The following is a 12,755-nucleotide window of genomic DNA, read 5'->3' as shown; positions in this document are numbered from 1 at the left end:
GACATTTGTTAGGAACAATTGAGTACTCTATAGCGTACTCTATACTTCAGTACTCAAAAAATAGGAGCGCTATAATATCCGGCTGAGAAGATGACGAAGGCTATTAATCAACCGAAACAAGTGCAGTATAGCCAAGCTCCACATACAGCTATAAATAAGACACTGTCCAAACCACACATGGCGCTTTTTGACCTAACGTTTGCTATTAATAAATTGCCGTCTCATAATAATACTCGGCATTGTCGATTTGAGTAGATAAAAGTGAGCGGAGTCGGGGGGTGAAACGTGAGGGGTTATACGGCTGGAATGAGGTGGAGGGGCATGGAGGGGTGGGGGTACGGGGATGGACGGGGGCTTTGGGAGTGTAGGGTGGAGTGGGCGCTCGAGAATGCGGGGTTACGGGTGGAAGGAGGAGGTAAAGGGGTAGACGAGAGGGAAGTAGGGCGAGGTGCTTCAAACTATAAAAGCCGCCCGTCACACTATGAACTCATGTCTCCTCAACAGGTTCAGTGAATTGCATACTTAGAGACTAATCAGGCTCTAAAGCTCTAGGAGAATTGCTCCGGGTTCTGTTTATCTCTTTCTCGAGGACGAAAACACAAATGGTCAGATGAAGAAAAAACTATTGGGCGAAAGGCCGGTGGTATAAAAAAGTGCTTTAAAACAGACAAACAGGACTATAATTGTTTTAAACTTAGTTTGAGAGCGATTGAACATACAAATAAGGGTAAACATTTTTCACATTACAGTAGCTGCCAACCGAACTACTTAAAAACATCAATCTTTATCGATCACCTAATCATGACAATTCGCTTGAAAAGGCAGGGCCCACGAAATAAAAAAGCAGACAGAAATTTTAACTCATTTCAAAATCAGCCAAACGTGTCTTGCAAATAAACTCTATATAGCACCACAAAAATGGGCACGATTGAATAAGTTGTAATTCCAGGATTGAAACGGGGCTCTGATCCAGCATGCTTCATTCCAATTATGGGAATATCTGAAACAAAAAACGACTATCTACATGAGCTCCCCATCATGAAATTCTAAGTTAGATTCAATATGTGCAAATCGGAAAATGATCGGCCAGACGAATTTAACGGCATCTCTAACGTCAATTTTGATGATAACTTAAATATTTACAACGAGCAATGAAATATAATGAAAATACCAAAAACAATGATTATTTGGCACAATTTACCAAAAGAAGAATTATGCAGCAATGAAGCAGGGCAATTCTAACCATTAGGATCCGAAGTTGTGATGATCACACATGTGACTGAGGATGACAAAGTATATCCCGGGTTACATGAACACGAGAAGGAGCCGGCAGAGTTTCGACACAACTGATCGCAGGGGTTGCTTTCACTATTGCACTCATCTGTATCTTCACAAAGCACAAATTCAGATAATAGATTTATCCAGAACTCTTGGAAAATGGAAGAAATTCACCCTTAAAATGATAGTTATAATATAGTACGTAATATGTTCAATTTCTGGCAAAAATTGTTTGGTTAAAATAATAGTTGTTCACTCGCTCATCAGTGTTTCAATGCTTATTGTTCCGACCCCCACTTTAGTGGGGAAGGAGGAACTATATACTCAACTGGGTTTTTTTATTGTTCAGTCAATTTTGGCCGACCGATGTATTCATCGTAGAGAATTGCGAGTGGTATCATTAAAAAGCCCGTCCGGCGTAGAATACGGAATTAAAAAGATTTTTTTGATTTTTGTGTTTTACAGGGAGTTATCGAGGTTTAAAGTTTTGTGAACATTTGACTGTTTTTGTTCACATTTTCAGTAATTTTTGCTAAAATTTGGCACAATTTCGCAGATTAAATTCAAAATAAGTTATAATTTTTAACGGCAGAGTGTTGTTGTTACCGTTAGAGATAGAAGAGCGTTGTTGAATTGTTTGATTGAAGTTTCTTTTGGCTAAAATTTTTGATAAAACTTTCAAAATTGAAACTTTTTTCATCAAAAATGGCACAAAATATGCTTTTTTGGTCCACTTTGTTAAAGTTTGCCAGACTAAGTAACCTAGAAACCTTAACACAGACTCCCTGATCTCAAAAAGAGCGCTAGTTGCAATTAGGCGCCGTATGAAAGTCTTCTGGAATTAAAATTTTGCCGTTTTTTGCAGATTTAACTCGATAATTGTACAAAATGCATTTTTTTTTCAATATTTGATGAATTCCACTCAACAATTGGTCTAATTCGCAAATACTTGAAACACTTGGTCGGTTCGCTGGGCACGCGACAAAGACAAAATCAGGGAGAGGTTCGATAATATCATGGATTCTTAGAATCAGATTTTTTGGTTTTTATTTTGATGCTACCTTTTTTCATAAAAATTTGCTTTTGTTTTTTTAATGCTAATTACTGACAATCATTTTTATTCACTACTCCATTAATGACAGCTCAAATTTACGTAAATTTGAGGCCGAATGGAGATAAAGTTTGTTTTCAGAGAACCAAAGGGTTTTTATGGCTTTGAGGAAGAGTTTTAGTAAAATTTAACTGAACTCTTGTCTTTTGCCTTCAATTGTTATTCTTTTGGCATGCTGATTTTTAAGTTTAACCACTCAAAGATCTAAGTTTGTTCCTAATAAGGTTTAAGTGAACCTTTTCCATTCATTCGGTTGTTACCTAATGTCTCTTATGTTATTGAATGTATTTGTTTTAAGGAAATTTCTGATTTTTTGAACTTGTCAATTTTTCTATATTATTTTAGTCAACATTTTGCTTATTCTCAGTAAGAACAGATCAACTTTTCCTCCTTACAGAATAAAAACTAATTTTGTTTCCGATTGTTCTAACAGAAAGTTTTCTTGCTTTTGGTACTACGAGTATCATACAAAATTTTCTGATTTTAGTGCATAATTGCCCATTTTTGCTGTTGTTTTTGTTTATTTTGTAAATTGTCACATTATTTAACAATCTAACTGAAAAAACTTTACAATATTTGACACTAAACATAATTTTCTTTTTCATAACATATGGTTTGAAGGGCCGCGACACCGTTCTCTTGCAGAAATTGGTAGAGTTTTTTTATTTTTGCCCTATATTTGTTGTTATTTTTTGTTGTCATATGCCAAATATTGTGTAATTAAAGGACTCAGTGGCCAACTATAGATAATCAAGTGAACTTAAATAACTGATAATGGTAAAAAAACTAATGGCTGTTTTGACTTTCGAATTAAATTTCTAAAAAAAAGAATAATAGTATTCTTCAACTTATCCCTTTTTGTTCTGGTTTGCGTTTTTTTCGCATTTTACAACGTTGTATCATTTTCGTATATTAGCCTCATTATTTAGGGCTATTTGTAGTGTTTTGTCGAAACAAACAAAAACTTTTCTGTTGTTTAAACTTTTTAAATGTCTTCAGGGCTTAGACAATTTGTTTCAGAATTTTGGGAAGTTTAGATACTTTTCAGTTTTTGTGGTTCTTTTTGTTGTCATTTTGTGATAGTCGTTTTACAAAAAGATATTATGGTGATCAAAGGAGACGCAAATGAAAATGTTATATTCTAGCGTTTAATATATTATAAATGTAATGACCTCAAAACTGTGGTTTCGTAAAGTTGTTTGTGCAACTTATTAGTTCAGCTTGTATTTGTTGTTATTTTATAGTCTTATGATTTAGTCTCGTTAATAACAGACGCAATTAGTTTTCCCAGTAGTTGCAAGACAAACTGTCTACTCTTTTAGTCGAAAGCTTTTGTTGGCTATGAATTTTGAAAATATTTATTATAATTAAAAAAGATTATTATGTTTTTATTAAAAAAAGATAGATTTTTGAGATCTGCCAATTTTATTTCTGTTAAATTGTAGCTAAGCATCTCTATATACAATTCATATCATTTATCTTTTGAAATACAATTTGCTCTTCATAACTGTTTTATTTTCTTCAAATGGTCTTTCTTGGAACAACCAGTTTTCATTAAATCAATTTTCGTGATTTTTACAAATTTGCACTTTTTTTGTAGGTTTTTGTTTTCTTTTCACAGTATCAGAATAATGGGCGTCATTTGACTTACAAATGTCACCTGAAAAAAAGTAAACGAAGATTTTTTTTGCTTTTAGTGTTCAGCTCAATTTTTAATTGATTGGGGGGACATCGTTTTCGTGCAAATTTTTTAATTTTGCCTGTATTTGTCGTTCTTTTTGTAGTCCTATGACATATCCTGGATAACTAAAGGCCTTAGTCGCTCTCTATTTAGGTATAAAAGACTACCTCAATGATTTCATTTGATGCGTAATGTTTCTAATCAGTTCGAATTTAATTCTTTTTTTAAAAAAGCAATTTTTTAATAAACTTTTGCCGCTTTTGCTCATTTCTAGTCGACTTGTTGCCAAGTCGCATTGAGGAAAATTCCCACATTTTTTTCCAAAAGTACCGGTTAATCTTCTTAGTATAGTTTTATCTGATGCCATTTTGATTTGGTTATTAGTGGTTTTCAAAAAATGGTCAAGGAGTTTCTGTCGTAATTAACATTTGTAACTATTTGATTTTTAATGCCGTCTTTTCTGGTAGCCAAATTATGGTAGCCAAAGATCTCATAGGCCCTCTAGAGTAGATTGTTTAATTCGTTTAGTAGTTTGTTGAACGATATGTTGATATGTTAATTTTTTTTATCTCTTCCTCATTTGGTAGACAAGTAAAAAATGTAGATGAGCGGGGTCGGAACTTAATGTGCGAACGCACATTACCGAGCCTCCTTGTTTTTTATTTATTTTCGACAGCTTCGATAGCTTCATGACAGCAAGCAAACACAAGAAAGACGCAAAGTGGACTGTCAACACTAAGTTTTGTTACCTCTGCACGTTGAAGGTCTGTTTGGGTTAACCTCGTAGCCTGCTGGACACTGGCATTCAAATGAACCCGGTGTGTTAGTGCATACTGCATCTCCAATACACGAATCACTATTTACTCTACACTCGTCAATGTCTAAATGAGACAAATATTCAACTAAGAAGCCTATAAAAAAGGCAGGTAACAACTTCTAAAGCACAACAAACGTCATTCACAACCTGTGTTAATCAAAAACAGAAACAGTTATTTCCTCTCAGATGTGGCGACTATCTTACTTTTTCAATATGTCCAGTATCTGATCAGCGATATTTAAATATTGGGTGCATTGCACTTACCAATAAAATCAAAGAAATTCACAAACTACTTTTGAATCTAGGTGTACTACGCAATTCAATTTTCGGGCCAGCTATTTCTTATCCACTGTCTTCTAAATAGAAAAAGTGTACTCTAGGAGGCTTACCAAAGCAGTTTGTGCTGTCTGTTGGATCTTGTGTGAATCCCGTGTAACACTCGCAGGTAAAAGAACCAACAGAATTCGAGCAGTTTGCAAATCGGCTACATGTTCCAGCAGCACATTCGTCAATATCTAAAACCCATTTTTACTGCCTATATATGACTTATTTATATACAGAACCTGACTTGAGCAGAACATTTGGCGTGAGAAAACAAGTCTAGCTAATATAATTCTTCAAGCAGAAAAACAACCAATTTTATCAGTTAAAGATCAAATTTTGCCGGATAAAAAATGAGTCTGACTTACTATAACGGGGTCATCCCACAAAAATGATTTCGCAAACGACTTGAACACTAACTCTTTTATAGTATGTGCAGCTTTTGTTTGTCAACAGAGCAAATGATCCTATATAAATTAAAAAACTCATTTCTTTTCGAAAACTAAGTAGCGAAAAATTATCACATAGAAACCACAACTTGTTAATTAAATGCACAATAATACGCATTAAAGGGAAAACGGAAAAAAATGGACAACTGCAAAAATCAATGTTTTTGAAAATTGGTGGCATTTAAGTTAAAAGAACATGAAATCCGAAATCAAAATATATAAATTTCTTACAATTCATTGTTAAAAAGCAGCTACCATAGTTTTTATGTCATATTAGCCGCCGATGAGAGCGGTCATTTTTCAAACTGAAAACTGTTTTATTGACAGAACACAACACCTTTTTTCTTATATCAGGAATTATCAAAAGTTAAGAGGAAGCAGACGACACCTCTCATTAATGAGACTAAGTTACAAGTCAACAAAGAGAACGACACATAGAGGCAAAACTAAAAACCTCATCAGTTTTGGAAAAAAAACTAAAGACACATTAACCATTAGATACCAACTGTAATCTTTGTATAGGTTAATATATAACTCTACAAACATTAACTTTTACGGATACGTATAGTGCAAGGGCATCAAACGGCGAGCCAAAAATGGAAACTTTAAGTAGCCTTTCCTCGAAAACTTTACTTTCAGTAAAACGTCAAGTTGAGAAATAAGGATGATACTAAATATGAGACTATTTAATAAGAACACTCATAACAGACAGGTAGAACTCATTTATTCACAAACATTTTTTGAATCCACAGTTTCACAGTGATAAAAGTCAGTAGCGATCGATATTGACTCCAACATTAGCATAATTGCACCATTAGAACACATATATAAACATAGCCGGGAAATTGCCGGAAAATAGCCGCCGTTGACTCGCTTGACGCACATTGGGATTGAAACAGAAAAAAATTAAGAGATAGAAACTGACAGAAAAAACTAAGAGATAGAAATTGATAGAATTAAGTATAAAATCGCTCTTATTTGGTGTGCAAATTCTGCATAATCTTGTAGATTCTAAAATTACACCTAATTCAGCTTCTAAACTGAATGCCACTAAGCATAACACTAATGCCAGCTAGCAATCGCCTTGATGAACTTTGATAACCTAATGAATTATGACTTAATGACCAGGCCTGTTTATCCCGTCTCTTGATTTTGCTCTTCTGACAATGACCGTATTCACTACATTACGTAATTCAATGCGTTAAAGAAGTTAAAACCAATTCAGTTGGAACAGTGAGTGAAGTAAGTCAGAAGTCAAGCGTGAAAATTGTGACTTATGTAGAACGAAAAACGTGATCAAAAGTAAAGCGAATTTAAAAAACGTAGCAGGACAAGTCCTGACGTACAATTCAAAAAATTTTCATTGACTAAACAGAAAACTAGACCTAGAACGGACAATGAATGAATTGGGAAAACCATTTAGAAAAAATTCGATCCAAAAAATCGAAAAAAACATTAAAAATCAAAAACATTAAAAATCAAAGTGAAATTGCCGCATGTGAACAAAAAAACCACTAGCGAGAGAGCGAATTTTTGTTCAAACACCGTTTTCTCAATCTACTTTAAAATTAGAGCAAAAAAGTTTCACGCCGCAAAACCACTCACTTTTTCGCTCCACTTCCTGTTTCGGCGTGACCAAGTTCACCACTCCAATTTGACTTCAAAAATCATGAAAATGTGTGAACAGATCTTAAAAAAAAGACAGCGCCCCAATACAATTCAAATTCTTTGAATTGTAAAAAGGAGAGCGCCTAAATAATAGCCGTTGAAAAAATGTTCAAACCAATTTTATGCTCCACTTCAAATGAATTTTGAAAAACTCATGCTTTAGAAATACTTAATTTGTAACTCTTTTTACTGTTCAAGCGCGATTGAAATCCGTACTCAAACGATCTGTTTGACAAAACGTCCAAGAACGATAACAGATAAAAAAAACATCAACATTCATAAGCTAAAAATTAGGCTTGTAAAGAGCCATTGTGTGATCAACAATGCTTTAAAATTTAAGTAATTGTTTCCGTTTAAAAAATCTAAGTCAGATTGAAAATAACGCTGAGAAGGACATAAAATTGCGTTAAACCGATTCAAATTACAAAAAACTTTCATGACTGCTGTCCCAAATAGTTTTACTGTATGGTAAAGACCTCGTACTAGTTTAGGAAGATTGTTCGAGCAGGTCATACGGCAGTGGTCTTGAGATTCATTAGCATCTAAAAGCCCGAATAACAGCTAAATTTTTGGCAAAAAATAAAAAAATTCGAAGAGATTTAAAAATAACTATCACACCGTAAAAAAAGTAGCATTTTCGTCATTGAGCACAAGTTGATCTATTCAAGCAAATTAAAACATACCCGGCGGATTACCGGAAAATGACAGCCATTGATTCCCATAACACCGATTGGGATTGAAGGAACAGAAAAACAATGATAGTTGTACAAAAGCATTTTTCAAGTGCCCACCATTTTGATTGGATTTTGTATTAATGCACATTCCTGTTTCCTAATGAGAGGATGCAGAGACTAGTATGCCAAAACGCATTAGAGATGTTAACTAAGACTCATAAGCCCAAAGTTCAAGTAGCGGGCATCTAAAATTAGGTCTTATGGGGGTATCCACTTTCTATTTTGATTTCGTTTTCTGACACTGATTCTGTTCTCTTCAGATTGCGTTGCTGATCAACTGCTGCCTAATAATGAAAAAGCATAGAGAAGTCAAAAAGATTACATGCAAAATGCTGAACAAGCTGTGAACTAATGGACAGCAAAATAAATTTTTCCTAAAACTATAAGTAGAAAAAACTACAACAGGAGCAGTCCTAAATTACCATTCCAAGAATTGAACAAACTGAAGACAACAGTATCAGACTCTTAGGAGAACAGCCTCCACAAAAACCTTTTACCTAATGAGAGTTTAGACAGCAAACGTCAATTTTGTAGCCAACCGCTGAGAGACAACTTAAAAGGATAAAAATCAACATATGGCTAAAACCTGTATTTACGATGTCATTGCAGTGTCATCAAAGTCATCGAAACACGCAACCAAAACATGAACCTTCGAAACACGCAACCAAAACATGAACCTTTTAACTTCTATCGAACTATACATTAATAGAAAGCATATAAAAATTTTAATGGAAACAATTGGGAGACAGCGTAATCAAAGTAGAAACAAATGAAAGTAACAATAAAAAATTTTTTGCAAACGAATGCCGACAAAGTCAATAAAAACGAATAAGTAAAAAAAATAGAAAAATCCGGAGATTCAACCAATACTTAAAACCAGTCGTGTCAAAATTGTGAAAAGTTTAAGTTATGAATGAAAAACAATTTTTTTAAAAAAAAATTAGTTATGAATTTAAAAACAGTTCGTGTCAAAAGTCGTTTGACACGAACTATTTTTAAATTATGTTATGAATGAAAAACAATTAAAACATAGCTGGCAGATTGCCAGAAAATAGCCGCAATAGATTCGTAGATCGGCAGTCTAAAAAAAACAGTAAAAAAGACAGACCAAAAAAATTCGTCTTTTCATTGAAGACTGATCTGTTAGATTTTGATTAAAAATCTGCATAAGTTATTGCTGCCTCTATTAGCTGATCTCAAATAACCTTCATTTAGAGTGACACACACCCATTTGACCTTATCTCTTTGAATTAAAGTAAATAAAAGTCAATTTCAAAGTGAGGAAGTCATTTTTGAGAGTGAGGTAAGTCAAGTGTGACCAAAAATTTAATCACGCGCATGAACAAAAAAACTCGCTCCACTAAGAGCGAAAAATGACGTCACACATGCAATTCAGTTGAAATTGCATGAACGAATGAACAAAAAGTAGCTGTGACGTCATATGGTCGTAACAAAAATCATGACGACGAAATAAAAAAAACCAAGAGAAGGCCAATAATAGCCCCAGCTATCGCTGTGCGGCTATTAAAAAATAAGTTATGAATTTAAAAATAGTTCGTGTCAAAAGTAGTTAAAACCTTCAGTTTTGAATTGCAAAGAACATTTTAGCTCAAAAAAAGCTTAATAAAAGGTTCAATGAGACTTGTCACTAATGACACTAAGTGACAGAACAACAAAACGACAAAAGGCTGCAAATTTAAAAAAAAATGTTTTAAAAAAAATTTTTGAAAGCATGTTGAGTTAGGGTCCTCAAAACTGTTAGGTACGAAAACAAATTACTCACACCAGCTCTTGTTTTGACTCAAACGAGAGGCACTTAAAGCCTGCCTATACGAAGACTAAGTGAGAACAAAAAGACCAATAAAAAACGAAAAACCTCAAAATTCGTTTTTTAAGTAGTGACAAATTTGGCGAAACCGTACAGATTTCAACTCAAATTAGTAAAAATAATTTCATTAGATTTCAATTAGATTTTAATTAGATTTCAATTCAAATTAGCAAAAAGAATTTTAAATAACTCAATAGAGAGCAATTGAAACCTATCATTAACTCGATTAAAAAACAAAACAAAAAAATACGAAAACAGCCAAAATAAAAAATTCACTTATATTTCATGAAAACAAATAGCGTCTGTCTTTAAAAAATTTAGTTGCTTTTTGAGTGGCTTAAACAGCTGCAGCGATGCATTGTTAGAACATTCGGATTACTTATCAAAAGTATTCGTACAGAAAATGATGAAAGTCAAATTTCGCCACGTGAAAAAAAACTCGCTCTCAAAAACCAAAATGCTGTTAAAAGAGCACTTTCTCACTTGACTTTGAAAGCAATTTGAAAAAGTCAGACTTCCTGCTTAGCCCATTTTGAAAGGTCAAACTCATAGTCAAATTAGTGAAAATAACTTACAAAAAAGGAGAGGTCCTGAAATACAGGGCCCGACAAACAGAAGGTGTTTCTCGAATTCCAATGAATAGACACAGCACCATGCTCGAAAACATTCCCAAAACTTCAAAGAGAAAAAACAAATCACTGCAAATTTGTCTAATTATTCAGACTTGCCTCTTTAAAACCCAATCTTTTCTGTTAAAACCTGTATAGCTGTTAACTTGCATGTTAGCAGAGATCTTGCGGAACAAAAGAGGCAAACAGAAGCAATACTGACAAAAAATAGCAAAAACTACATAAGTTTGATCAATCAGTCACGTCAAAGTTCACAAAACAAAGAAATATGCCACTAAATTTTAACATTTAACAAATAAAAAAAACCTTTTAGATGCTTCATGGCCTCCTAGAGACCGAAAATTCAAAAATAAATTTTTAAAAAAAATCGGCAAACTTTACTGAAACGTTTATGAAACTATTATCATAAAAATCTTTTCACTTTCACTAAATTTATCCATTAATCGTTAATTAAGCTCATAAAAAAATTAGGGTCAAAAAATCACGGGCCAAACAAAATCACAAAGAACTTGATAAAAAGTAAAAATTTTACCCAAAGTCGCTAAAACTTGAGGTAATAATATCTTGAAAAGCATTTTGTTGTCCCTAGAAGCTATACAGTAAACCAGCGCCAATCTCAAAGATTTCATTGCCAGCTGCGGAATAGGATCCTTTAAAGAAGACAAAAAATTGAAACTTGAAAAAAACTTTCAAACTTTTTTGAAAAGACGCGAAAACTTGAGACGTAAAAATCTGTAAAACTATTTCTTCGTCTCTAGAAAATATCTAGTAAACCATCTCCAGGCTCTAAAAGAACTTCAATCCCGTTTCTAAAGGTCAAGATCATAGAAATATGAGTAAAAACATCTTACAAAAAAGACGAAACCAGCACTTTATGAATAAAGTTATAAAATTTTGCAAGACTAAAGCAATATGAATAAAGTTATAAAATTTTGCAAGACATTCCGTTCAACCTAGAAATTATTCAGTAACCTATTTTCAAACCCTAGAGGAGGTTCCTTGGCTCTCGAGGCTTAAAAAATAAAAAAAAAACTACAAAAAACTTTGTAATTACGAAAAAAAAAGTTTTATCAAAAAATTGCTAATATTTGTGACATTAAAAAGTTGAAAAACTATTCCATGGCCATTAACAATTTATCATTAACTTATTATCAAATCCCTTAGGATGTTTCCTGGCCCCTGGGTCTGAAAAGACCTGAATAAGGAAAAAACTTGAAAAAAATTGCACGTTTTGTCAAAAAAAATGCTAAAATTCGTGATGTTAAAATGTCGAAACCATTCCATTACCACTAGAAACAATGCAGTCACCTATTATCGAACCCTAGAGGAGGTTTTTTGACACCTAAGGCTGATAAAAATTAAAAATTGTCAAAAATGTTCAAAAAGCTTGAAAAAAATTGCAAAAAAGTATAAATTTGCGTTTTTAGCAAGCGGTTGTTCGTCAGTAGCTAGCCACGAGAGGGGGGGGGGAGAGTTGCACCAGGGGCTGATTGGGGGGCAACACTGCGGTGGGGGGAAACAGCGCGTTGGGGGGCGGGTGGGGCAATAGGGGGGGTCAACAGAGGGGGTGTCTTCAACCTTTAAGAACCGCCCTTCACACCATAAGTATAAGTCTCCAAAACAGTTTGAGCTGAAACAGAGCTGAAAGGCTCTAAGAGCACTTAATGCCCGCTGAGCGCTTCCTGTTCATCCCGTTTTTGAGGACGAAAAGTCAAAAGCGTCAGACGAAAAATCGGTCAAGCAAAAAATCGCATAAAAAAAGACCGACAGGACTAATATAATTGCTACAAACTTCGTTTGAGAGCAATTAAAAATCATAGTAGGAAAATAAACCCCGCACATATCCAGATACATGAAGTCAAATTATAAGTCGAGGTGAATAACTTCCTCTTAAGAGACGGGCAGCCGGGGGTTATTGCTAGCAGCAAGTAGCGAATAATTGTCAGATAACAAAAACTATACCGCACAAAAAAACATTTGACAAATAGCAGCAGGTAAATTATTCTGAAAAAAGTTACTTCAACGCCGAAAAATTCACTTCAGCTGTATCATTTGGAGCGTCACCGCGGTCTCAAATTTTAGAAAATATGTTCCACAGTTTCCCTGGATTTTCATTATCCTAAAACTAAATACTCCATTTTTAATACGAAAACGACATCAGACCTCTTAGGAAAAGGTCAAAAACCAAAAGTTACTCCCAATGTAAATCCACAGCTGAAATTATACAATTCATTTTTTT

The 12,755-nt window shown here is 33.9% G+C and overlaps 3 protein-coding genes across 5 annotated transcripts in view; 1 reads left to right on the top strand and 2 right to left on the bottom strand.

Moving 5' to 3' along the window:
- LOC142334583 (cysteine-rich with EGF-like domain protein 2-A) overlaps positions 1-6,351 on the bottom strand; it is a 31,905-nt gene extending 25,554 nt beyond the window's left edge. For all 3 annotated transcript variants that reach the window (XM_075382723.1, XM_075382725.1, XM_075382724.1), the window contains exon 1: positions 6,342-6,351. The gene's annotated coding sequence lies outside the window, so the exon portion shown is untranslated. The remainder of the gene's footprint in view (positions 1-6,341) is intronic.
- Positions 1-12,755, top strand: part of LOC142334586 (uncharacterized) — a 270,416-nt gene that overhangs the window by 78,157 nt on the left and 179,504 nt on the right. The gene's annotated exons all lie outside the window — the stretch shown is intronic.
- The window catches only part of LOC142334582 (uncharacterized), a 67,912-nt gene continuing 56,000 nt past the window's right edge, over positions 844-12,755 (bottom strand). The window contains exons 8-11 of the mRNA XM_075382722.1: positions 5,277-5,402; positions 4,820-4,951; positions 1,244-1,387; positions 844-1,000 (exon numbers count right to left, since the gene is read on the bottom strand). Coding sequence (XP_075238837.1) covers positions 873-1,000; positions 1,244-1,387; positions 4,820-4,951; positions 5,277-5,402 — 530 coding nt within the window. The 3' untranslated portion in view covers positions 844-872. The remainder of the gene's footprint in view (positions 1,001-1,243; positions 1,388-4,819; positions 4,952-5,276; positions 5,403-12,755) is intronic.

This window comes from Convolutriloba macropyga, chromosome 2 (assembly GCF_964194025.1).
Source record: "Convolutriloba macropyga chromosome 2, txConMacr16.3, whole genome shotgun sequence".
NCBI classification, from domain to species: domain Eukaryota; kingdom Metazoa; phylum Xenacoelomorpha; order Acoela; family Convolutidae; genus Convolutriloba; species Convolutriloba macropyga.
The sequence above is the reverse complement of the archived record's forward strand: the minus strand, read 5'-3'. Positions and strand labels throughout refer to the sequence as shown.